General features: G+C 43.1%; 1 protein-coding gene across 1 annotated transcript; it reads right to left on the minus strand.

Moving 5' to 3' along the window:
* Positions 1-24,309: 24,309 nt before the first annotated feature.
* Positions 24,310-25,551, minus strand: PAQR9 (progestin and adipoQ receptor family member 9; the record flags this gene model as incomplete). The annotated part of the gene is made up of 1 exon (XM_080349652.1): positions 24,310-25,551. The coding sequence occupies one exon, from the start codon at positions 25,549-25,551 to the stop codon at positions 24,310-24,312; it is 1,242 nt and encodes a 413-aa protein (XP_080205778.1).
* Positions 25,552-26,913: the final 1,362 nt, after the last annotated feature.

Consider the following 26,913-nt stretch of genomic DNA (forward strand, 5'->3'; position numbering starts at 1 on the left):
CTTACGTATAGTCTGGGTCTACACTCTTAGTTTAAAACTATTACCCCTTGTCCTGTCGCTACAGGTCCTGTTAAAAAGTCTGTCCTCAGCTTCTTTTATAAGTCCCCTTTAAATATTGAAAGGCTGCAATGAGGTCCCCTCAGAGCCCTCCCTTCTTCAGGCTAAACAACCCCAACTGTCTCAATGCATTCTTAAGTGCCAAAACCTTGATATTTTCACTGCCAAAAGAACTTTCATATTTCCTGGAATTGCAAGTTGTCCCTTTTCAGAATAGCACTGGACAACTTGCATTAGAGAGGAGGTATCCCTATTTTCTTGATAATCCTAGCACCTAAAATGACTCTTACAAACTGATGTACCCACCCAGTTCCCAGGATTCCCAAATTTGCTTTGGTCTGTAAGCCAAGGATTTGTCTATGTTACGCCTTCACTTGAATCTGCTACTTCATAGAAATAAAAAAAACCCAAACACACAAGAGTTGTCACTGGAAAACTTGCAGAGCCTCCACCCTTCCCCGGGCTGGAATTCCCACTCTTCTCTCTTTTTGTGTGTCACGCTTCATTCTCAGTTCGTTTATCAAATGAGAATGTGGTTTCTGGATTAATATAAAAAATGGCTGTGATGAGTCATAGCGCTTTCCCTCCCTTGCTTTCTTTTGATACTGAGATACCAAGTACAAATGCAGGATTGACAGTATTCCCTCACCTTCCTAGGAATGTAGGAACTCCTTAGGAACTGAGCTTACATTCTTTAATTAACTCCTTTGTCTCTTTGCTGGCTTCACCTCAAGTGATAACATATTTAACACAGTTGCAAAATTTCATAATTCGTATTATTATTTAGAGAGACCAGATGTGATGCATTAATCATATCAGTGCTACAGTTTTTCATTATGGCTTTTCTAATTACCTTCTGGTCCCTTCATTTGTCAGTTTGGGTAATTCTGACACCAGCTTCTAATTGCCTCTTCTCTTTGCAGGAACACAAGCTGATATCCGATTTTTCTTTTTTTCTTTTTTTCTTTTTTTCTTTTTTTTTTTTTTTCATGTTTTACCCCCTATTGTTCAAAGTCAATTGCTTATTTGCCAGCACAAGAAAATATTAAGGAGAATGGTGCTGATTTATCACTAGTTTAATTGCTTTTCATCATAATATAAAAATGATAAATTGGACAACTACTGTTAAATTGCAGATATTCCTGTAAGCAAATAAATCTAATAATTATTAACCAGACTGTCTGCTATCAAGCAGGATGCTTGAAATATTCATGATGTTGTGAACAGATAACTCCATCATAATACAAGCCTCCAAAAGGATTGTGTCAACATTTCCAATGAAGCATCCCAGGGTTCATTAACCAAAAGCGTGGCTTCCAATGGCCATATCTCACAACAGGTGGAGGAATTGCTGAAGTATGGATCAGACAAATCGATTCTAAAAGAATATTTTTAAGCAAGAGCTATCTCCCTAATAGTGCATTTTAAACACATTGATCCAAGGAAAATATTCAGTACATAAAAGGAACGGAAGAATAAAGCATGGAGTAGAAGGCCATAAAATTAAAAAGGCAGAATTGCCTGCAGGTAGCTGTGACTCGGGCAGTCCCATGGCTGAATCTTGCAGCAGCAGACAGAGAGGGGCAAAGCACTTTGGTCTCTGCAGGACATCTTCCAAGCCCCAGCATGGGGCAGGTCATCATCAAGTGTCTGTAAATGCTATTCTTATCTAGAGAGCCGTAAAAGCAAGACAGATTAGCTACCCAGTCATTATCCCAGGCTTGATGTAATCTAAATCAGCAAGTATTCAAGTAGATAATATTATGAAAGAAAATTCCAAAGCAGGTTCCCTTTCCTTTGGTGGATGCAGGAAAGAAACATGAGACTATTAAGTATGCTCATGTCTGGGGAAGGAAATATGAGAGGAGTTAGAAAATTATGTCACTAAAATGGAAAAAAAAAAGGTTTCTTTCTCTGGATACAAAGTAGAATTATTTTTATGCAGAATATAAATAACCAATAATCCTTGGATGCATTGTCCTCATATAAAGACAAGACTAACTCAGGTCTGCATATGAATAAATTTCTGGAGACTTAGAGTAGAGTCTGGTTTGTAGACTGAGAAATGAAAAGAGTCGATATTTCAAACAATCTACAGCACAACAGCCTCCTCTCCCCTCCAAAAGTGCCACCACCACCACCACCAGAGGCTTTTAAGCTCAGCACTGGCCTGAATGAAGCAAGTGAGAGTGTGGAGTCCTTGCTGTGTTACAGGACACACTGGGTGGTGCTCACAAACCGGGGATGATCCCAGGATGATTCCCTTCAAGTTGCCTGCAAGCGACATTGGAAGCATAAGGTAAAGGCACATGTGGATCCGCTCAGATATTGCGACTGTGCAGTGAGAGGCTTTGTCAGGTACTGTACATGCAGAAGCAGAGAAAGAAAAGTTGGAAAAGGCATCAAAGAGCATCAAATGTGTTATGCTTTCATACTGCTATCGCACAAGTGATACCTGGAACCTGAGCCTCATGGTGCAGTTTCATGTATTATATTTAGTTTACTGTTACTGGCAACACAGACTGGCAATCAGAACTAAGTCCAGTGAGGAACTATTCCATGCCAATACCCTCATTGCTTTTCCTGGATTTCCCTCTGCTACTCTTTTTCATAAGGCTATACACAAAAAGGAGAAGAGTTTGATCTCATTTATTTACTTCAAATGTTCTTATGAAAAGAAGTGTTGTGAGCAATTTTGCTTTGGCCAACTAAAACACAGTTTCCTACCTTTACTGATAAGAAAATTCACTATCTGCTTCCAAACTACCATAAACTGTATGGGAAAGTGACAATGAGGAATGACCTGTTTACGAAATGTGCAGATTGTATGATAGCCTGTGCAACAAGAGATGGGAGAATACAAGGAAATTACCATCAGATGTAATCATTCCTGCACTTGTTTACTTGACTTGAGTAGGAGACCATAGCTTAACTGAGCAGTGCAACAGCTACATCTGAATGCCAAAATGGGAGGTCTACATCTGAAGGACTTTGTTCCTTGAAGGTGAAAATCCAGATCAGGGAAAATACCCCTTCTTCAACAGGCAGATTAGATGGAGAGACCTGAAGCATTATATTTGGAAGGAGACATCTTGATACAGACATTCTCTGCCAGGTACAAAAAGCCTCACTGGATTCTCTTGTTGTTTATGCTATACCCTCTGCTGTCCTTATTCAATCTTTGGAGCACAGAGTCCTTGGCAAGGAGGAGGGTGTTGCACCACTGATGTAAATTAGGGCTGTTCCTGTACAACAATAAATTGTATCAGGGCTGGGCAGTTCTGACTGGGGGAATTGCAGTCAGTCCCTATGGCCTCCTTCCCATCAGAGTACAGGGGTCATGGAATGCAAAACTGGGGCCAGATTGTTCCACTGGTGGCTGGAACTCAGCTATCTGCCATGTGTGTTACAATGGTATGTTTACTTTTTCTAAGTCCCGAATTGCTGCCCTGGGAGATGCACACATGCCTTCTGGGCCAGAATTTGGAGTTTAGCCTAATATTATGTTTTTTTGAACACATCTGGGATCTATTATATTGCTGGGTAATGATTTTCACAGAATCATTATTACTTAATATGTAAAGAAATGTCATTGTCAGTATGAGTCTCAGCATGGTATTGCACAGCAACACATCCAAACTCTAGATAAGTGCTTCTTGCTATGGGAAAAATACCATAGGTCATTAAAATGCTAAAGTACGAAGGCCAGAAGTTATAAAAAATGGACTGAACTGATACGGAAATCTGAGGAGCCAAGTCCAGAGGTTTCCAGAAAGTAGCCATTTTGTTTACAAAATGTATCACAAAAGTAACCTACACTTAGAAAAGAATTAAGGAAACAGCATTATAGGCTGAAATTAGATATACAGTCAGTATAAAAATGCTTCAGTGTTTTTGTCGTTATATGGAAACAATGGCATGAAACTTCTATGCAGTGCTAACTCAGCAACAGCAATTTAGTACTTTAGGAATCGAAAGTGCAGGGTTAGAATCAAGCAGTGGTTTATCCTTTTGTATTCCATGAGTTACTTGTTAGAATCTTTTCAAGAGCCTCAGGCTGTTTTGGTTTTAACAGTCTCTCAGGAAATTTCCCATATCCATCAAACAAAGCAAAGGCCAGACTGATTCAGTAATATTGTCACTTAATTTCAGTGCTCCTAAACTGTATTAACTTCAGTTTGGAGGAGGACAGTTGAGCACAGGCAACTGTTTTGAAAGAGTCTTTATGTTTAAATGCTTCAACTCACTTATTGAAAGAGTACTTTGAGAGGAGAGAAGTCATTCCATATTCTAAGCCTAGTCTTTGGGGTCATTCTTGAAATTACAGTCGAATTTCTTTGTAATCCTTGCAGGAAAGGAACTAAGAACACCTGCCTCTACCACATAATGTTTTCTAGTGGATGTATAGTGTCTTTGAATAAGGAATCAGAGAATTTGCAAGGATTGGTAAGTATTTAAATTTCTGTTGTTACCTGTACCACTGTAACTCGTCCACTTAAAAAAAAAAATATGTCTCGCTTTCAGTGCATCTGAAAGAGTAATCAGGCTCTTGTGCTCCTGCTTTATTTACCCTATAATTGTTTAAAAGGCGCGGTACTTTGCCTGAGGTATGCTGAGACAGAATTCTCTCATATTTCCAGATATACTGCAGTGCACTGGTAATAATTATTCTGCACAGTGACACCTAGTAAGGAGTTCTTTGCTGCAAATGGTACGGACAGAGATATGTGATGCTAGGTATAAAAGCTCCTGAAAGGGAATCAAAGGGACAGTTTTATATGCAGCCTGAGTTATAAGTGCAACCATGATTATTATACTGTCTGTCCAGCACAGCATCTCTGTATTCAGCTTTCCAGCTAAGTTTTCCAAGCTCTTGGTTCTTAGGCTCTATAAACTCTGATGGCACTTCTTTCTGCCTTGACTCTAAAAACACCTAAAATGTTTGCTGGCCTGTGTCTTGGTTATCACCTTCTCATGGCTGCAGCTTTTATCCAGGTGAAATTGTGCTTCTATGGATTCCTTAATAGTTCTCTGGTGTTATTAATCCCAGAGTCTCTTCTTAAGTACCATTATTCAATTATCTGCTTTAAATGTAAGTGAATTTCAAATACATCTAATTAAAGAAAGTGATTCTAAGATCAGTGTATCTTCTGAAGCACTGCTATGTCTCTGACCTGGCTTGGATTGTTAATTTATGAGTTTATAGCTGTGGTAGCACTTCTGCATTTTCTGTAATGTAGAAGAAGGCTCCAGCATACATTCCCAGCCAAGCTCTAATGCAAGACTTATACCCAAAAGGTTATAGCTCTAGAAAAAAATGATGAGAGGTCTGATGCAAACACCAAGTTTTTTGAACAGGATTTTTGATCACATTGCATCCTCATTGTGTTCAAAGTTTATTTTGACAATTTGACTCCACTTCAGAATTCTTCAGATACTTTGTATTAATATGAGAATCAGGGGTTGAATCTGCCATTCAAATTTGGATAGTTCAGCAGTCCATTCCACTCCTAAACCCAGTTTGTCCATTTTGGTTTAGTTTGGTATTTGAGTTACCCTCATAATATTAATCTATTTGTTAAACCATAGGCCATATTGAAGTCACACATCTCCCTAGAAGGAATAAAGTCAATCTAAATACCATCAAAATGTGAATGCAAGCTCAATAGTTATTAGAAGCACAGGTGTAAAAATCACAACTGAAAATAGAAAGCCTGTATTGTTTGCTAAAAGTTAGTTGATAAATTTTGTAAAAAACAACCAACAAACTCAAACACTTGATTCTGGGATAAAACAGTCTCTTTTGGGGGCTTTTCATATCCAGCTTTTAAGTCCGGAAAAGAGAAATATAGAATTGTCAAAAGAACAAGAGTTGCTGTTAAAAATAATTCCCATAAACTCTTCAGTATCCATGGTACTAGGTGAATGTAGATATTATGATCACTACCTAAAACAGCAAGAGGGCATCAGAGTAACCTTGCTTTTGCATATTTCTTCAGTAGATGAAGGGAACGTTTTCCAGTTGATGGAAATGAAGTTTTTCCAGGCTGTGAATTCCCAAGTTACCCTGTCTTTCACAGAAGCCCTTCACTCCGTGACAACAGGTACAATTCACAGTTTTTAAAGCAGAAAGCAAAGATTATCTACCTGAACTCTGACTAGACTGAGATAGAAGGCATAGAATTTGTGGAGCACATACTGGTAAACAAGACATTATTTGGAAAGACTTTCCAAATTATTTTCAGCTAATAATTGAATGAATACTTGGACAGGAAAGAAAATCGCAATACCTGGAAGCTGAATATGATTTTTTTTTTATATTTCTAAATGAAATTAAGTCCCTAAACTCAGTTTCATTTGGTGCAAACTATTCCATTTAATGCAAAAAAATGTATTTTATATAAGTGTTTGTCAAAATAATGACACCAACTGATGTGTATATCCCATAGAGAAATAGATCATATTGGCATTCCCAAAGAAGTCAGTGCACACCTCACAAAATCCAAGTCTAACTCCTACCTGTGTTTGATAGGAACTCTCCCTTCCCTTCCCTTCCCTTCCCTTCCCTTCCCTTCCCTTCCCTTCCCTTCCCTTCCCTTCCCTTCCCTTCCCTTCCCTTCCCTTCCCTTCCCTTCCCTTCCCTTCCCTTCCCTTCCCTTCCCTGCCCTTCCCTGCCCTTCCCTGCCCTTCCCTTCCCTTCCCTTCCCTGCCCTTCCCTGCCCTGCCCTGCCCTTCCCTGCCCTTCCCTGCCCTTCCCTTCCCTGCCCTTCCCTGCCCTTCCCTTCCCTGCCCTTCCCTGCCCTTCCCTTCCCTGCCCTTCCCTGCCCTTCCCTTCCCTGCCCTGCCCTTCCCTGCCCTTCCCTTCCCTGCCCTCCCCTCCCCTCCCCTCCCCTCCCCTTCCCTCTCCTCCCCTCCCCTCCCCTCGTTAGGATTTGCCTCATAGCAGTGACCCAACCACCAGCCCCTTAGCCTGGAACAGTCTCACTTTGTAAAATATAGTTAAATATTCATGGAGCCAGCTGGTGAGAGAAAAAACAATGCTCTACTTTGGTGGTTGGGTAACCCTCCTGGGGAGGGTAGGGATGGTAGTCCCAGTGAATATGTAGTTATTTCTACAAAGTAGAACACTGTCAACACAAGAAGTGACAAGTCCTGCCTCCCAAAAAATTTCCTTGCAGGAATGAAGAAGGCTAAAGAAACAATAATGCATTTGCCAGAAATCTGCCAGGTATAGTTAACAACAGTTTAAACAAACTCTTAGAATAATTTACAGATTATTCCTGAAATAGCTAAACTTTTGGATGAATAGATGTTCTTCCACATCTCTGAGACAGGCCTTGTTCCTCATATTAAGTGAACAGACCTTTCATCCTCCAAAGCAAAACAGCTCTTAAAATACGTTCCGAATGATTTCTATTTTAAGATCTTAGCATGTCATAACATCATACCTCTATCCTTGCTCCTATTGACATCAATGGAAGGAAAAACAGTATTTATATGTCCCACAAGCAGATCTGTCTCTTGGAGAATGCTGCTCTATAATGGTTTGTGTCTGACAGGAATAAAGAACTCTTGAGACCTGCCTGCCAGCTGAATAGTCACGGCTGTATGGAACTCCAGCGGGAATGTTTTTGCAGTGTGATTGCCGAAGGCATCAGGCAAGGCAAGGTTCTTAGGCACAGATGAGTTTTCATTGAAGTAACTAAAAAGACAGACAACATTTCAGGCAACAAATTCTTATTCAGGGCCAAGACAGAAGGAGCGAGCTTTCAGCTACATGCAGTCTGAGGAGAACTGCTGTCACTTTACCTTGATTTGTGAGTTAGACAATGTGACACACTGTTCTAACATTTCCTTACAGTTCATGAGTTAGCAAAAAAGAACTCACAAAAATCATACGTAGTGCCAGTGCATTGCTGTGATTTTTTTCAATATGCACATTTTGCTAAATTCTGAACCTTAGAGAGACATTTTGCATGTAGACACTTAACTGTTACTGACACAAAGATGGTATTATATCTCACTGATGACTTGTGTATAATGTGGCCCCTAAGCCGAAATTCTTCTGATGGCTAACACATGACAGAAATAGGTATATGATGGGATAAAAGCATAGGAAAGCTATGAAATCTGGACCAGGGGCTGAATATGCCAAGCAACACTTAGTAGGAAATTGTTACACTGTGATAAGATTTGCACTTTAAGAAGGTAGGTCCCTGTGACACCTCTTCCACCACTGCACATGTGAAACCTGGTCCTGAATAACAGCTCTAGGTGTGAAACTACTGTGAGTGGGCATTGAGAAGGGCTGGGATTTCCAGCAGTGAGTCTCTGCTGAAGTCAGGCATCAGATCCATCAGCCTGGCTTTTATGGCAGTGGTGCTACCACTACTAGCAAACAGATGGAGGGGACACAGACGTTGCTCTTCTGTTTGGCTTCAGGCAACATCCCATGCAGAGGTTTTAGAGAAGCAGTAGAGCAAACCAGGATGGGAAGTGTGCTGAGAGCTCCTTGCCACTCACAGCAAAGAGGAATGTTGTGTCCAAAGCTGGGGGGACGGTCACCTCTGAGTGCCCCAGCACAAAGCCCAGAGACCTTGGTGCTGGCACCTTGTTCACCATCTGGCCTTTATTCTCTCCCAAATCTCTGCTCGCTTCCAGCTGGGCTGTCAGACTCTGTGTGCTGGTTCTGTGCAATTGCAGGCAGTGGAGGGTGTAGCACAAACACCATCTTTGATCTCCTTCTGTCCACCCTCTCCCAATTGCACAAGTGGATCATCACCTTAAACTTCTGAAGGCCCGTGGTGGGTGACATTTGGCCGCGTAGTGAATTTACGCTGGGCAAAGAGAGCCACTGTTACTGCAGTGAGCTGTTCAAGTCTAATTGAAGCTACTTAAGGCATCAGAACAAGGAACTTGAAATAGGAGAGTTTCTCAGGACTTCCAAGCAGTGAGTTTCACCTTGTATTTCTGATCTATAGACTCCTATGCCTGACAAAAAATAGCATCAGGAATTAGGAATTCACCACCTCTGGCTTAAAGAGGGAGTAAAAAACCTAAGAGACTTTAGTCATCAAAACCAGAGCTGCCTGAAAATTTATTTCAAAACTCAGCTGTAAACAGTGTAATAATTCATATTACAGTAACCATAGAGTCATATTCCCTTTGTTAGTCATATGTTTTGCCTATAAAATGACTTTCATGAAACAGAAAAAACTTCACAGAGTAGGGAAGGTCTTTCAGGGGACTGTGTAATCAAAACACAGTATTGTCTGGCATCTAGAAAGAAATTCTTGACTGCAGAACAATACATGACCTTTAACATTTAAAAAATATATTTTCAGATAAAAGATTTTCAAATAAAATTTTGAAGGAAAGCTTCTGTAAAAGCAGAGAAATCTCTGTCTTGAAATTCAGAGATGGGACACAACAGATTCCTGCACCTATAACCTATGAAAGGACAAGCAGCTGTCAGCAAGATGTAAGAATCCACCAAGAGATATTGTGATGAATACTCAAAGCTTAAGGAATTCAATATTACATTGGCTCTGGCAGATGGAAGGAGAATGACTGAGCAGCAAGAACTGCATTGAACCTGGTATATGTAGCTGATTTAACAGATGAGCAAGTAAAAACTGGTGCAGAATCTGTATGAAGATTTACACCAAGGGAGATGTGTGGTGCAAGTATATCAACCAGAAAAAAAATAGCTTGGAGAGTTTAGCAATAGGTCTATCCAGATTCTGAGGTAAAAATGAACAAAACTTAGATTACTACAGAAAAAAAATATTGAAAGTGTTAGTACTTCTAAAGCCATAGCAAGAAAATGGAGAATTACTGGCATGTTTCCTGTGTGGGGCAGGTCAGCATTTCAGGCCCTTTTCTTTAGGAAGAAATCACAAATTCTGTCAAACACAGACTGAGGCAATTGCAATGGTCATAAAACTAGGTGCTAACACATTTTTCCAGCGTCACATTGCTATTGAAATTCAGCATGAAACTGGCACACAACTCTACCTGGTGTCTTGCAAATATGCTCTAATGCCTCTCCGCTACCTTACAAAATTTCTTGAGGCTGGTGTTACAATGACGACATGGAGGCACAATTGTATACATATATTCTGAGTACAGTGTATTTTGCTTTTGCAATTTAGAATCTGGAAAGAGCTAATTGCAGACGTTACAATATGTACAGAAATGTAATAAGCAAGTGTGGATGTGTATGTTTTTGGAGGAAGCAGCATTTCTGTGTTCCTCTAACTGCTCTGCTATGTGCACCATAGCACTTTGCACAAATCCCAGCCCAGCCCAGGAAACAGACCTTGGGCTGAGGCGGTGAGGGCACCTGGCCTTGGGAAATGCGTGCGGTGAGCCACAGCCCAGCTGAGGCTTTGGCATCCTGCAGGCTGGCGGTCACTGGCCAAGTGCTCACAGAAAACAAACTCCTCTCCAGGCCCAGGTCTTTGATGTGTAGGTGATGCGGGTGTAAAACTCCCTACAGCTGTTTGGTTTGTAGCTGCTTGTCTTTAGGTTTCTCATCTGGGTTTTCAACCATGACTTGCTCACTCTGTCCAGCTCTGCTCCTGGCTGAGCTGTGGTCCAGGATGCTGGGCTTAACATGGCTCATTGCCTCATCTTGCTGTGCTGGTGTAGGGGATATATGAAGCTGGGATGGCGGGGCTGCACAGCAGAGAGCATGAGGCTGGGATCCTCTGAGAGCTCTGGTTGTGCAGCTGCAGGGTATGGGAGGATGGAGGTTTTGCATATGAGAGCCGTGAAGCCTGGCACCCGTGCATCAAGTTTTTTCCACCCATAAGTCTGTGGTGTCACACAAATTCTATGTAGGCTTAAGGTAACTATTCAGATGAGCACTGGTGAGAATCTTGCTCTGTAATGCCAACTGGGCCAGAGAATTAGTCTGGAAAATTACCTGCAGTAGTCACAGCTGAGCAAGAGCTTTTTTTTTTTTTTTTTTTGTCTTAACAGCTACTCCAAAAGCAACTCATACTTCTGGAGCTTGATCTATGCATGAAAATAATTCAAGTGAATGTGAGAATTTTCAAGAAAATTGTTTGAGCTAAGGGGTGATGTGGGAAAAGTTATATTTCCCCATTACGTTCCTATTTCTTCCACTGTGTTCCCATCATAAAATAAAAGTCTTTGAACGCACAACTATAAGGGAGGTCTGAAATCTGAGACTTACCATCAGCATACCCTGTGGATGGTTGTCCTTCCTACTTATGAATGGCCTTACGAAAACCTCAGAGTTCAGTGCATGCTGTGGTAATTTGTGTAAGAGGAATTGTAAATATTTCAGTGAAACTCACCCTGCTGAATCCTCTAGAAGGGTGTTGTAGGTGAGAAAACTCCCCTACATGTGAAACCTTTCTGTTCTTACCAATGTCAACTACAAAGGCTTATGTTTTACTGCATTAAGTCACTGTTTACTGCATTAGCTATAATCTAATGAGATGCTTCCTGTGGCAGATCCAGGGCTGGAATAGCTGGACAGATTGTGGTGGTTCTATTATTAGAAGCCTGTTATGTTTGACATTGAGCATAAAAGGTGGGGCTGGTACTGCAGAACATTTCTCACACTCTTAGTTGAGAGTAAATCTCTGCAGTTGTTATCAGAAAATATGGTCAGGCCTCCGGATTCTCATTTTTCAGACTTGCAAGTCAATCAGTCACATTGAGATACACAAAATCTGTCAACAGAGAAATGATGACTGATATCCTAAGAACAAAATCTGATAAGAAAAGACAATAAGTCTTGCTATTACCAAAGCAAATTCTTCAGAGCGTAGAATTTCTGTCTCACAGATATTTTGTATGTAGCTAGGCTGTGTGTAGGCTTAATTTATAGAACGTGTTTGAAACATCCAGAAAGGCTTTATCTATAGGTAGACTGTGTGAAGAAATAAGTGCATTCAGTTTTCAATGATATGTCAGAATAAATTATTGTGTTATTATTGGATTCAACTGAATGTACAGGCATGATTGCATGTTGTTGCATTTTGACCATACCTCAGGTGGGATGTAGATTTACTCTTCTTTACTGCTAATACAACCAATGGGATAACATAGGAAGAGACAGCTATTGAAAGGCCACAGGTAGGTGTATGTCCTGTCTGTGTCACAGTGGTATGTGTAGCTACATGGCACGAACAAGCTTGGGGCAGGGCATTGGTGTGGCACTGACATGGGGGAAAGCTCCTTTATTCAGCATGGACAGCCTTACTGTCTGCTCCACCTTGGTTTTTCTTGGGGAACTTCCACCCCCATTCGAGGCACTTGTCAGAGCTCAGCTTGCCCTGAATGAGTCAGAACTAAAGAAATATGGTTTCAGGCTTCAAATTGTGAAGAGAAGGCGATGACCTTGTGAAGAGAAGGTGATGACCTGGTGAGGTTGAGTCAGAAAGTGTGAAGAAATAAACAGCTGGAGAAAACGTTTTTGAAAGGAAGAAAGTAGCATAGTAAAGACATTCAGAACCACTTTGAGATGCTAGATCTGTGTCCATGCAGGGAGGCTGCTGACCTGCACAGTTTCTGCCAGCACAAGATATAGGGGTAATTGGGCATCTTGCACAGGACCTTATATTGTAAAATATTTTCCAACATGTTGGTGTTAAATGAGAAAGGAGTGCACCAGACTCGCTCATATCCCAACTTCGACAAGGCTGTGGAGATCATCTGACAGCCTCAGGGCAACTCTGGTGTGTGCCTGTGCCCAGAACAGGCTAATTCGAAGGATGAATAGCGGACAGGAAAGCAGGGCTGTCCCAGAGGTGCCGTGTGATCTTTGGCTGCAGGTTGGGAGTGAAGTGTCATTGGCCAAAATGAATTGGAGCTCCCCAGGAGAGCTGGAAGGTCATGGCAAGCCAAGAGCTAGGATCTGTGTCTGTCCCTGAGCAGGAGGGATGAGTGGCAGCTCTGTTTTGCAAACAGCATGGCTAATCCAACAGCTCCTGCTCAAGTGGGAAACTATGAGCAGGGGGACAATATGTATACTCTTCAGTTGAAGTAGGGAGAAAGGGCTAGTTAACTAGCAAGCAGGGATTGAATCATAGCACTGTTATAACACTTTGTCATTTCAACATTAGAGAGAAAAAGAGGACTGCAGTATTTCAGGAAGTAGTTTTTAATACTTTAAATGTTGAAAACTGCATAACGAAATAGATGTGCATTGTTTGACATTAGCTGGGAATATGGTAGATAGACTGTGCTGACACAGACAAGTCTGAAAACTGAAAGGCACAGTAAGAAGACTGGTCACATCTAGCAGGCACAGGTCAGCTGTGGCAGGGGGTCATGGTGTCCTGCCAGCCAGGCATGTGCCTCATAGCTAACTCAGGCTTTACCAGGGCCAGTCGTGCTCACTTGACCTGAATTTGTCCTGAGAAATCCCCACAGAAAGTTCTGGGCCAGGAAGGAGCTATTTCTGAACTGATGACTTTCAAATGCTCGACCTTGTAGCCCTCCAGGTACTGAAGAATGAAATCCTACCTAAGGGAGTACTTTCAGATTTTTTTCTTTACCTATTGCCTATTTTGTTTCTTTGCTTGTTTAGTACACGTTAGTTTTAAACTGTTATATGCATATAATAGGTATGTCAATCTGTATGTGCTGTGGTATGCATATGGTAAAGGAAACAGAACAAATGAACTTACTTTAGTCAATATGTTTAAATAAGAAGTCAACATGGCAAGACACATACTCTTGCTATGACTGACTCATACTCAGTTTAAGTTCCAGGAATGTCTAAGAGGGCAGCGTCATCCTGTCCAAAACAGTTTTTCTTTTCATTTGGGATTATACCAGCAAGCAGCTGCCTCTAAGGTATTATTTTTGCCAGACCGTCTGGCTCTCTGTGCCAGGTTCTCCCTTAAAGTATTCCATGGATGGGGCATCCCTTCCAAATCAGCCCTGGGGCAGTGGGGGTGCCCGGTGGCCCCCGAAGGGCAGCGCCGGCAGTGGCTGTGCTGGCCGGGCGTGAGCGCTGCTCTGCTCCCCCTGCGCGCTGCCAGGAGAAGCACAGGGCGAGCTCCCGCGGAAAAAACGTGTCCTTGCTGCAGCCACGCAGCTTCCCAGCGCCCGGCGCAGGGCCACCCTGTCCCGGAGCGGGCTGCGCGCTCCTCCTGGCGGCCCCGCGGCTCGGGCCGCACCGCCGGCCCCGCCACCGCCCGCGGGCTGCGGAAACCACCGCGGCCCGGCGGGGTTGGAATAGACCTTGTACTGCACTACGCTGCCTTTGATCTTCGCTACTGTTGAGGTCTGTGCATTGAATGGCGCAGATTGAAAAAAACCCTCTGAATTAGCTGACATTTTTCATTACATGTGTTTGTTAGTTGTGTTTTTTGGTTTTTGTTTTGTTTGGTTTTGTTTTTTTTTCCTAGGCTGGTGAAATATTAGGTGAGGATTCAATCAAACTGTGAGATTTCAGAGCGCTGATGGCTGAGTTTGAAAACTCAGGTTTGTTTTCTCAAAACTGAGTAAGACCAAACCTTGTCTAGGAAACTCCTGCTGGTTGACCTCAGTGTCCTCTGCAGGTCTGCTGGGCACAGACTAATGTTGCAAAGCTTTCTTCTGAACAGCAGGCCTGAATCTCTTTATTCTGAGCTTCATTTGGCACGGCAGGCAGGGCTGTAATTGCCTGGTTCTCAGACTGCTTTGACTCATGCGTGTGGGGGCAAGCCTGGTGGGGTCACTGGGGGCTGTGTGCCACAAATGGACTGGTTCAGCATGGGAGAGATGCGCTGTGCCACTCTGCATTCCTGTTGCATCCTCTCTGCCAGCACTGGAGTGATGTGATTAGGGAACAAGTAGGGTCACAGGGCTTTTTACCAGCCAGAATTATTCTCCAGCCTGTTTGTGCCTTCCAGGCAAAATGCAAAGGGAAGTGAGTTGAGTCTGGTCCTTGTTTGTGAATTCAGCTCCTGAATCACTCATGAAGGCAACCTCACTGCCACTAATCTATTATAGTACACACAGGACATTTCGCCTTAGAGACTTCATTTGCCAGTCTGTTTGTTGCAGATCGTTTCATTCATGAGGTACTGGGTGACTGAAACAACTTTTAAAACTAAGAGTTCTTGATGTTGAGTATTAAGCTGGAAGTCACACTGGGACATATCCGGCAGTCCTGCTCTGACACTGAAGCTAGAAATGGTAACACTTCAGAGCCTGAAAATCATAAATGTTTGTCAGCTATATGTGCATATTTGGCTAATGAATAACATTCCTTGGGGTTATTTAATAACATCAATAAACTGCGTTTGATACTGCTAGGTGAACATCCAGTACTTTCCCTGGAGGACTTGCACTCTGAGCCACAACTGCTGTGAGGGTGAGATGGCCAGATTCACTGCGGGTCTTCTGTAACTCTGCTTGGGGGTCACTGTGACTTTCAGAAGATAAAGCGGTGATTACTTCACTTGGTAATATTTGTAAGTCCACCAGTTCATTTGCTTTGTGCAAATCTATGAAACAAGTGTGCCAGTAAACTCAAAATCAACAAATCTTGTCAGCGCTATGAGATTAATTTTTCCCTTTTTTTCCTTTAATGTGGAAGACTTCTAAAATGTCTTTTTGGTAACAGCTGGAGAACTCAACCATAGTATGCAGGGTACTACCAACTTTTTAATAAATGTTGCTGTCTGAACACAGTTACCATGTAAGTAATTCAGCCTTATGTCTGAACACAGGATTACACTCATCACAGCTTAACCATAGTGGAAGTATATGCTATTTTCCATTCATTATATCAAATCACTGTATCCTTTGGATTACTGATTATTGCAGTAGAAACAGAAGCAGAAGCAGATCCTAACGTGCTGGCTGTATACTCCCTCTGAGGTGTTACGGCTGCTGAGTTAGCCATGACTTTATGTGATCTTAATTATACAAACTGAATATTGCATTTGAGCACGATTTGCACTCTTGTATACCCTCAATTCCCTATGTTTCACTGAAATCAGTTAAGTCAAATTATTTTTTATTGCCCAAAGTACATCTGAACTTTAAAATACAGGACATGGCATGCTTCTGTTGGAATAGAATGCTCATAGTTTGAAGGAACATGCTCTGTTGCTGGGGACAAAAGTATTCGGCACAGAATATTTGGCTTCTGTATTTAATCTTTGAGTCTATATAATAAAGAAATGAACATTATTTTCAACCAGGTAGGCTACAGAACATATTTTGTAGTGCTCAGTGAGTTTGATCACTGGTCCAGACTGGTTTACTCCAAGCTATGGTTTTCTACCAGACTACAAGGAGTGAGGTTTTGTTATTGCAATTGCGACAAGTTGGGAAATTTGCAGTTTTATTTCATGACCAAGTTGGTGCATTTCTAGCTTTTACATAGGTATTTTGCTCATAGTTTCATATTAAAATCTTTCAGACAACAGTCTGAAGGGAGAATGCTTTAAAGGACTAAGGCAGAGGGGAGAATGTGAGTCTTGGGTACTGGAGGGCAGGACACTGCCTTTGGGCCCAATGGCTGAATTTGCTGTGCCAGACTCTTGCTGGCAGCATTTCCCTGGCACTGTCTGCTCATTAGGGCCCTGCTTGTATAGCACTCTTAAACACAAGGAAAAGTTCACCCTGTGAATGAACAAAGATAAACATATATTTGTATTAAAGTTAAGCATGTGCTGATGAGCTTTGCTAAATTTGGGATAATAAAAGAGAGAATGTGTGTGTGTACAAAGGTATCAGAGAATCTGTCCCAGGGACCCGTTTACCTTTTGCTCATTATTTACATTACTTCTGAGTGCTTCAGGTATTGCTGCTTGTTATCCACCCTGCTGACATTTCATAGTTGTCTTTCTAAGTGCTGCTAAGAAGGGAAGCTGAGATTTTGGGACACTACTCTGACCCAGTGACTTAATTCCATAGTCCCAGGATTGCAGATGCAGAGAGCTCAGCATATAAAGAGGCAAAAAAATCAAGGTTTTTCTTGTTGTACAAGTGGCATTGCCCAGTTCCTTGGGACAACAGAGGAGAGTGCCAGAGAATAGATGTTTCCTAGCAAACACAGGATAAAAGATGAGAAGTATGCTTAACACCAAAAATGAAGGAAAAATAATATTTCGTCAGTCAGGAGGGACACAAATGGATTAGAACTTGGAGGCTGGGGAGACTCAAATTAGAGAACTCTATAAAATTGTTTACTCTCCAAAAAATTGTGAGATATTGCTGTGTCATTCTCCTGTAAAGCGTATATCATACCAGCCAAAGGCTGTGCTGCGTGGCAAGAGAAATATTTCCAGCTCCCCACTAACAGAAGTGTGCTGCCACTCTTGATAAGAAATCTGCCTTGTAATAGCGAGCTTTCTGATGCAGAAGAGTGCATCTGTGGTTGTCTGCCCCAGAGGCTCTCCTTACCGAAACCAAGACTTAGCCTTAGCATTAATACAGATTTGCTTTTTGTTTTTACTAGCTTTTTAATTTTTTAATGTTTCATCTCCACTCACAGGTTCTGCTAACCATACGTTAGTAGAATGTGATGAGAGAGAAAAATCTGAAGGTTAAAGCTGTGTGTCAAATGTCCTTTTGTTCCTCCACAAATACACTGTCCTTACTTTTTGGGCCATTTGTCAGAGAAGTGATGTCATGGTAACAAAATGTAGATTGCCTTCAGATTTCCAGCTGGTTATCAGCACAACTATGGAGCCATCTCAACTTGCAGGCTGAGGTACTGACCTCAATAAATTGCCTGTCCTAGCAGTGACTTCCATTGTTTTCCATTCTGCTCAGTATTTTACCATCCTTACAGGCTCCATCAGTTTTGTGAGGTTTTCCTCCAGTGTGTTCATGTCCAGCAGTCAGATCCAGAGTCTCCCGATAACATTAGGAAAGGGCTTAATCAGTCAACAGTAGGATGCAGTCTTTTGAAGCATCTGTTTGTGAGGTGGCAATGGTTGTTTTTGCTGGGTTCATCGAACACTTGAAGTCATTACCATATTTCAAATAAGATGTACAAACTCTGCAAGTAAGAGCTCTGAAGAATTTTAGAACTTTTGAAGGAATTATACAAACTTCAACTAGAAGTTCCTACCGTCTTCCTTTGTGTTCAGCCTTTAACAGCATTGGAGGGCTCCTGCAATTATGCTGGGCTACATTGAGTTCTGCTCAGTTTTGACACAGAAGGCTTAAGCAGATACTTTCTGTAATTGCAGTTCATTGAGTGCTTTTTGGTGCCTGACTTGGACTGAAAACAATATTCTGTCACTTGGAACATTCCTAGTCTGCCAAGTGGGAGACTATTTGATGCCAAATAGATCTCTTAATTTTGCAGTCAATATTTTGCTGTGATTCTTGACATAGCTGTTGCTACCAATTTCTTGTTTTTTCAGTGAGCACTGCAGGCAGAACACTGATCTCCTTATGTGTATTAATGGATTTTAATAAAACAGGGATGCCTATCATTAACTAGTTAGCATGGATATTGAAGAACTAAAAAGGCAATGATGCTATTTTATTGCTTTAAAATGTAAAAGGCAATGAAATGGCAACAATACTTTTGCAGTGGTATAGTGTTTACAAAAATACCAACACCACTATAAAAGAATTGGAAGTTCCTGTACTTATGCTAACATCATCTGTATTTGAAGATAGCTACATTCAACACACTTTCGACCTTACAGGTGTCACAGTAATTTATATTAAGAAATGAAAAAACTTTATAAATGCATTTCTGCAAAAATGTACTCAGAATCAACTTTATTTATAACTCACACTTTTTTTTTTTCTAAAAATGCATAGTCATTACATATACAGTAGTCAGCATCCAAAAGTGTACAAAGAGTATATTTTCAAACCCTCCCAACAGAACCAAACGAAATTCACACTTTTTGTTCATTGCATGCACAGACCCTTAAATGTGATACCTCTTACTAAAGCGTGCTTGAATCTCTAGCAGGCAGACTTGACTTGCTATAAACTGTTTCTCCATACTATTAACCTCAGCTACAACCACAAATCCTAAGGTGTTCATATGAAATAGCAAAGCCCTACTTCAGAATCCTCCGTGTTCTGAGTATGGCCCCTGAAAGCAGAAATCTGCTGGTGGTGTTTCCTTGCAGGGAACTTTGAGCAAAAGCCTGCTTCCTTTGTCTGGGTCATTCATTTGTTACTGAATTCAGTGGAGTGAAGCAGCATCTGTCTAAGCCAATTGTGAAAATAATTTCGTGTTATTCCACACCCAGCTCCAAGACATGAAATGTCTTGAATGGAGGTCTGTGTCTTTCAGTGCATCTGACACTTCCTCAGCATCTTGCATCTCATCTGAGGAGAAGAAAGTAAAGTCTCAGCTGTAACCTGGGTGTTGGTTGTCTAGCCCTGTCTAGCAGAAGCTAGGAATATACTTGGATAGGGTGAATTTCTCATGGTAGAAGCTTTGACTTAATGAACCACTCAAACCCTTTGATGTCTTTGTTCGTTGTCTTTTTTTTTTTTTTGTCTCTGCTGCTGCTGCCAGTTATAAAAGCCCTTAAACCCATCGTCCTCTACTCAGTGGTGCTGTTTATCAGTCCTTCCAGGACAAGGGCAAAGTGGGTTAGCAGGGTGATTAGTCAGGGCTCCACAGCAAAGGAAGGGTACACATCAGTGATAAGAAGATCCAAGTTCAGTTTTCGCTCAAGAATAGTATTGGCTCCATACTGTTGATATTGGGGAACAGGAGGGGAAAAGACAAAGTTGTTTGTCTGATCAATAGAATTTTATGTTCCCAAATGATTACACATGTTTATTTAAAAGCTTCATTTATTTAAGGTCTTTCTACTCTGATAAAAAGTAGCTTGAAGTATGTTGAAGTTCCCAATGGCAACTGAGACACAATCATCGTCTTAGAGACATTGATGTGAAATTTTACTCCATTGTTTCGTGGTAACTGGAATACAATGCATGGCTAAACAAACAAGGAGGCCTCATGTCAGCATTACAGTGCTCCTTGGTACAAGTCACCAGTGAGAATTTCTGAAGAGAAGAATATTTAACTCCTGTATGTTTTTTCTTTACTCCTGACCCTTAAGCATTCAGTCAGCCTGTTTGCTATAGCTTAGGTCTCAGTTGCGCCCTGCCTGAAGCCAGGGGAAATTTTGCCAAAGGACACAGGATGTGAACCTCCTAGGAGTAGGGCAGTGATGAGGGTTTGTCCCAAGAGTTCATGATCTAGAAACGTTCATGTTCCTCTCCCTGTGAGATGAGGAGCTATGGAAAAATAAAACATTCTCTGTGCCGGAGTTCAATAATATTTCTTCTTAGCACCTAGGAGGGTCTTTGCATTTTTAAGTGCTTTACAAACATTAGCTAGTCTTCAGAGCAACCCTGTGAGGTAGGTAAGGTATATTCTCCGCATCTTACAGATGTGGAAACCGAGACACAGAGGGTCAAATTCAACCCTGGTACAATTCCAGTGTTTTAAGTTAATGCAAAATGAACACAGTTCAAATAACTTGCCCTAGATTACAGAACGGGTAGTGGCAAAGCAGGTACAAGAACCCAGGAGGGCCTGACTCCTCAGCTTGTTACTGGCCACTTGGTCATTTTGACTCTCATAGGCAATAAAAACCAGTATGATCTGTGCAATTACTACAGGTATGATTTCCTTCTGTAAGGCATGGGATGGTAATCAACTGAGTTAAGTGCACTAATACTTTATGAATGTGCTGCCTCAGAGAGTTTACTTAAACATGAAGTAAAACTTTCATTTTTCTACTGGGCCACTGTTGACAAAACCCCAACATAGTAGCTGGGTTCAGCAAATAAATAATGAGCACAACACTTGGACAACTGAGCAAACCTATAATTTTAGCAAAACCCAATATGTTTCTACTTTTAACTGCTAAACTTCTACAAGTGCAGCACGCTGATGAAACCTTTCCCTTTGTTTCCAGACTGCAGACTCCAGTCGTGCTAATGAAGCAGCTCAGAGCTGCACAGATATCCTGGAGAGTGACATTCAAATGATTACACTGCAGAAGAAGAATGGTGTATCGCCAGAGAATATGGGCTACTTACTACAGACCAGGTACATTAGTCTTACACAAAGATGAGCTTAAAGCTTACAGGTTACTCGACAGTGCCCAGAAGGTGGGCGTATGGAATACGTGTAGAGTGCAGTTCTAGGCACGTGGTGACTGCAAGGGGGGTGTCTGTGCCACCAACACTCCAGGAACTGGCCCCATCAACTGTCAGTTCACACTGGCACAGGTGTGTCAGTCTGAAGGGCAGTACTGGCCAAAGACGGAAAGACTCATCAGCATTTTCAGGTCACCGCCTTGTGCTCCAGTCCTCACCTCACCCCCCATCCCCATACAGATTCTACCACAAAAGGTCTGAAAATCCTTTTTGGTTTTAAAGACGAGCTGTAAAGTCCACAGTGTAGACCTTATGGCAGGTACCCAGATGATAAAAACATTATGACAGGTACTTTTGCAAAAAAGTTCATTTTCTAGGATGTCCTTATGCATCTAGTCTGCAGGTTAGACCTCCTGTCTAAGCTCCGGACATGCTTATGGATGTTTAGCCACATGTGCTTTTACAACAAAAAGAGATCCCACTCCCTTACAAGCCACACAAATGCTGACATTTGCTTGTACATGAGCAAATTCAAGCACTATAATGATAGATGTCTTGTTCCTCTTTTAACATTTTTACTCAATTTTGTTCTGTCCATATTTACGGAGACTGGTGACCAGACATGGTAAATGGAGCAATTATCTACGTACATGTCCTTCACCGAATAAACACAGACACTCAGGTAGCATTTCCCTAGATATTCTCCACACTTATTGCAACTTCTAAATTTGTAGCCACATTTTAAACAAACATACAGTAATTAGAACTCTTCAAATCTAATCACATCTCCATGTACTCGTTCATACAGCCTGCTTACAGCGGCTCAGAGAGCAGTACTTGCAACCAGCATTTACAAATAATTCCACAAAGTGCTTCGGCACATACACACGCCTCAACGTTTTGCCAATAGAAACTTCTAAATTAAGCAATATTCTTAATATTAGAGCCAGGTACCACATCGGCAGCATGACTGGGGCTCACAGGCAACTCTTACAACAGCAGTGAGATTCCAGTAAAATTTCAATTGGTTGCAATCCAACCTTTATACTGTTATCTGTCGTTGAGATATATATAGACGACCCTGTGTGGCCTAACTGCAAATATCAAATGTATTTTTACAAGTTAGCAACAGCCTTTTTTGACATTGCCTCTTGAGATGTCCTCTACATTGTGACTGACAAGCACAAATATAATTCATTATACAACATGCTTTAAAAGCCTTTTTTTTTTTTTACGTTTGGCTTCTGCTGTTGCTTTTCTATGAGATGTCTTCTAGTGTTGAGATTTGGTCTCCTCAGCCTTTTTTATTTTTTTAATTGCTGGTTGGGCATGGTAGTGGCATCTCCCAGGCAAACCCTTTCTACATAATTGGTTTTGAAACCTGGATGAGTCATTGGGCTCTAACTACTATGCTTCTGTTATTTTAAGTTGGATACAACACATCTCAAAGATTTCAGCCTCTTTTTGCAGTAGTGAAAATTCATAGGATGACATGGTTGCAGGTCTTAACCCATTTGCTTTCTATTGTGAGTTTCCAGGCTTTTTTCACAATATAAAGCACATTTCAAAGCATGAGAGTGTTGTGGACCAGCCTCCTCTCCCAGTGGTGCAGATAATTTTCTGCTTCACTGACAGCTGAATAAAGCAATAACATGTTTATGACAAAAGTTAATGAAAATATGTAAAATTAAAAATACGTCATGTAGTTTTAACTTTCTTTTAGTGCAGGTTGGCAAATGAAAACAGAACACAGCCAGCCACATAGGGCCATGCTGGTTTTTATGGCCCACCAGAGATAACTCAAGAGGCTGCAGTTTGGGAACTGATGTTTCAGAAAATTCTAGCCAATTTCTTCAAGAGACCACATGTGATCCTTCCACAAATTATATAGTAGCAAAACTGAGGTTGGCAAGGAATACATATTTTTGCTAGGCCGTTCTCATCATTCACTGAGAATCTAAAAGATCCAAACCATTAAAGTTAAAATGGGTTGAGATAAAAGATAGAAAGAAGTGGGTGTAATTTTCTTCTAGCTTATACACTTTCATAGGGCAATCTTCACAAAGCTGACATTGGTACAGGACTTACCAGTTATTGGTTTCTGTGATGATTCTGACCCATCTTAAGGATTTGACCTCATAATCTCTAGCTATAGTCCTTCCTATATTTGCAGTATAAACAAAGGGGGCTTTCTCTTACAGAAGACTATGGGACTGGACTGATTTGGGGGTGTTTTACCAGGGAAGATAAAGGGGCCCCTTAGCAACCCCCTTAATGGGACAGATGTTTCTGACATGCTGGGGGAAGAGCCATGCCATTATGCAGTGCCCTTCATTTCCCCCTGCCCCTGCTCCAAACTAGCTTGACCCCTTTCTGGTTCAGTTATTCTACATATCCATCTATTTTATTTTAGTATCTGAGTGGCTACACTGACCACTCACTGCCTGTCTAATTAAAGTCTCTCCATCAACTGGTAATTCTGTAATAATTCACAGGTGTTTTTCCTCTCTCTGATAAATCCATTGTTCCCTGGCTGAAAAGGCTGCAAGACCTTAGAAACTATAGATAGCTATCGATTTGTTTGCATTTAAAATCCAGTATGTGGCTGCAAAGGCCTGTTACAGTATCACAGAGGAAGATAAATGTCAGTGCATAATCTGATAGGAAATTTCACATAGGAATTGATTAAAAATCTATGAGTAATCATTGCACAAATGTCTTCATATATATATATATACATATATATGTAGCTAATAAATATATAGCTAAATATATAAATATATATATCTATAGGCAGAGCTAGTTTAAACCTAATTGTTACGAAATGAGTAAGTGGCATTCACAGTTCATGCATTCTTCCTAGTAGCAGAGCTAAATTACTTCAGCTTATACTCTAAGCAGCAACATACCAGTAAGCGTTTGCTTGCTTCCCCTGGTAACCTAGTAGTTTAAAGAGCACGAGCAGTTCCACCGTGGTCATTCTCTCTGGCAACCCTCTGCAAAAGGGACCTGGCTCTTCCACAGGTGCATTTACCCCAGGTTTCACAGCATCTTCAGGACATGGTGGGGCCGGTGTGAGGGTCACCAGTCTGAAGGTCATTGGCCCAAGGGTCTTCAGCTCAAGGGTAACTGGTACGGTGGTTGCTGTCCTGAGGGTTGCCAGCCTGGCTAGTCCTGCTTGCAGAGGTCTGTGACGTTGAGGAACCTCCTGACGACCACGGCCAGGCAGAGTGTCAGAAGCAGCATATACCCCACGGTGCCCAGGTAGGTGGGGACAGCCAAGGGTGCCTTGAGAAACTCAGCCAGCCCATCCTCCACATAGTGCACCTGGTCATAGATGCTGAGGAAGGTGAAGATGTGGAAAAGCTGGTGGCTGTGCCCCACAATATCAAAGAGCCCTGGCTGTATCCGCTCAGGGATTTTGCTGACATTGAAGAAGGCGGCCACCAGCAGCCAGCAGTAGCGCCGGTAGAAGTAGACGAAGAGCGTGGGGTTGCGGGTGCGGAGGTCAAAGAGGAGGCTCTCCAGCATGATGGGGCAGGCCATGCTCAGCGGCATGGCAAAGACGAAGGTACGCACAGCAAAAGGGTAGGCGCAGCAGGCAGCGCGGCTGCGGCAGCAGGCGGCCGTGCAGCCCACGGCCAGTGCCAAGGCCACGGGCAGCACCAGGGCGCGGTAGGCTGCGATGGGCAGGCTGCAGTCCAGCTGCCAGCCCAGCCGCTGCTGCACATAGCGGCTCATGGCGCTGGCGTCCAGCAGGCTCAGCCCTGGCAGCAGGTAGTAGGAGTAGGCCACGGTGCTGGCAAAGCCGTAGTAGCTGATGGAGGCGTAGTCCAGGTAGAAGAAGGCTGCGCGGAGGCGTGGGGAGAGGCAGCTGAAGAGGTGGGCCGTGCAGCTCATGGCAAAGGTGAGCAGCACCCCCGAGGCGTAGCACCAGAGGGGCAGCAGGGCCGGGTGATGGAAGGGCACGTCCCCGGCACCCCGCAGCAGCAGCAGTTGCCCAAAGCGACTGAGGAAGAGCAGCAGCGGGATGAAGTGGGTCCAGAAGTTGAGGGTCTCGTTGGTGGGCTGCAGCACCGAAGCCAAGCATTCCTGCGCCGAGCAGTGCAGCCGCCGGTAGCCCGACAGGATGAAGCACTCCACGAAGTCCTCGGGCACCTCGTCCCACCGCAGCAGGGCTGCAGGGCGAGGAGGCGGCGCCGCCTCCTCCTTGTTCCCCTCTCCCGCCGGCATGCTGCTGTCCCCGCTGGCCCCGGGCACCCCGGCCGCCCCCGGCCCGCCGCCCGCCGCCGCGCCCCGCCGCCGCCGCCCGGCCGAGGTGAAACCGCCGCTCCCGCAGCCGCCGGCGGAGGAGCCGCGGTGTCTCTGCGCTTCTCCTCCGCCGCCGCCGCCCCCGGCAGCATCACTCATTGCAGCAGGGGCAGTGGCGGCACCGCCGCGGCTCCTCCCGCCCCGCCGCCCGGCATCGCGGTAACTGGAAACCGGCGGCGCATCTAAGGCAGCCAGTGCTCCCGGGGAGCGGGGAGAGACGCCCCCTCCGCCCCGGGTAGGGTTTCCCGGGGAGGGAGGCGCTGGACACCCGAGCCGCCGTTAATGATTGATGCGGCCGCTGCGGGGGGGCGGGCCCGGGACAGCCTCACCGCAGCGAGGGGTGCGCCGGGCCCGGTCGGCAGCTCTCTCCGAGTCCCGGAGGTAGGGACACCCGCTTTGCACCCGCTCTTCCTCGAGCGCGTTTTGGTGTCAGAAGCACAAAGGGAGCATCGGCACTTGCTGTCCGCGGGGCCGCGGCTGCGCCAGCGCTGGTGGCAAAAGCCGAGCAGAAGCCTCGAGCAAGGGGAGAGTGACCCCGCGGGGCTGGGAGGTCCCCAGAAGGCGGGGCAGACCTGGGAAATACCCCCGACAGGGGACATTTGTAGCTGTGCGGATTTCTGCCGTGTGTGCTTGTTTCAGTGAGGCTGCCTGAGACCTGGTTTCTTGGTGACATTATCCGTCAGTGGGCTGACAGTAGCTGCTCTGCGTTGATCCTTACACAAATCCCACATTTATTGGTGGTGTGGTTATGCAAGCAGCACAGTTACATAATTGGAATATAAAAATACAGGGGCAATCACTGTATGTGTGCTACTGTACCTTAACGCATCTGAAGTAGATACAAGGCTGTGCAGAAAGGTAAGTTACTTTCGCAAATGCAGGTAGGAGCCAGAGTAAGGAATTGGTCTCCACCATTTCAATGCATTTCCTTTTTGCTTGTTTTCAGATCATCTTAAACATCTGATAGCTCTATGTTTTCAAATGTCTGTATTCCACGGTGATATTCAGATATATATGTATAGTCATACAGTATAAACTGAGGTCTAGTGGAGGTAGGACACTCTGCCTAAAGATTTTTATCAAAGTCTTCTATTGGATAGTGAATTATTACAACATAAAAAATCTTCTGAACAAGGAGGTAATAGGTACCACAAAAAAAGTAGAATAGATGCCACAAAAAAAGTAGTAAAAATGTGTTGCTGAAAGAGATTTTCAATGCATTTTTTCATTACAGTAAAAATATTGATTTTACGGAACTGTCAAAAATAGGGCAGCCTGGTGAATCTGCTCATAACGTTTATAAAAATTACACAGGAGTCCTGCTAGGAAAATAAATACAACTAAACTGTTCTGAAAAGTCAAAGGGAGGGGTAAAATATTAAACTGACTGATTTTTTTAGATAACGGGCCTAGTGTGCTCTGATGTCCAGTGTGTTTTAGAGGGGGTGTTGGGCAGAGCGC

Source organism: Nesoenas mayeri (genome assembly GCF_963082525.1).
Source record: "Nesoenas mayeri genome assembly, chromosome: 9".
In the NCBI taxonomy this organism is placed as follows: domain Eukaryota; kingdom Metazoa; phylum Chordata; class Aves; order Columbiformes; family Columbidae; genus Nesoenas; species Nesoenas mayeri.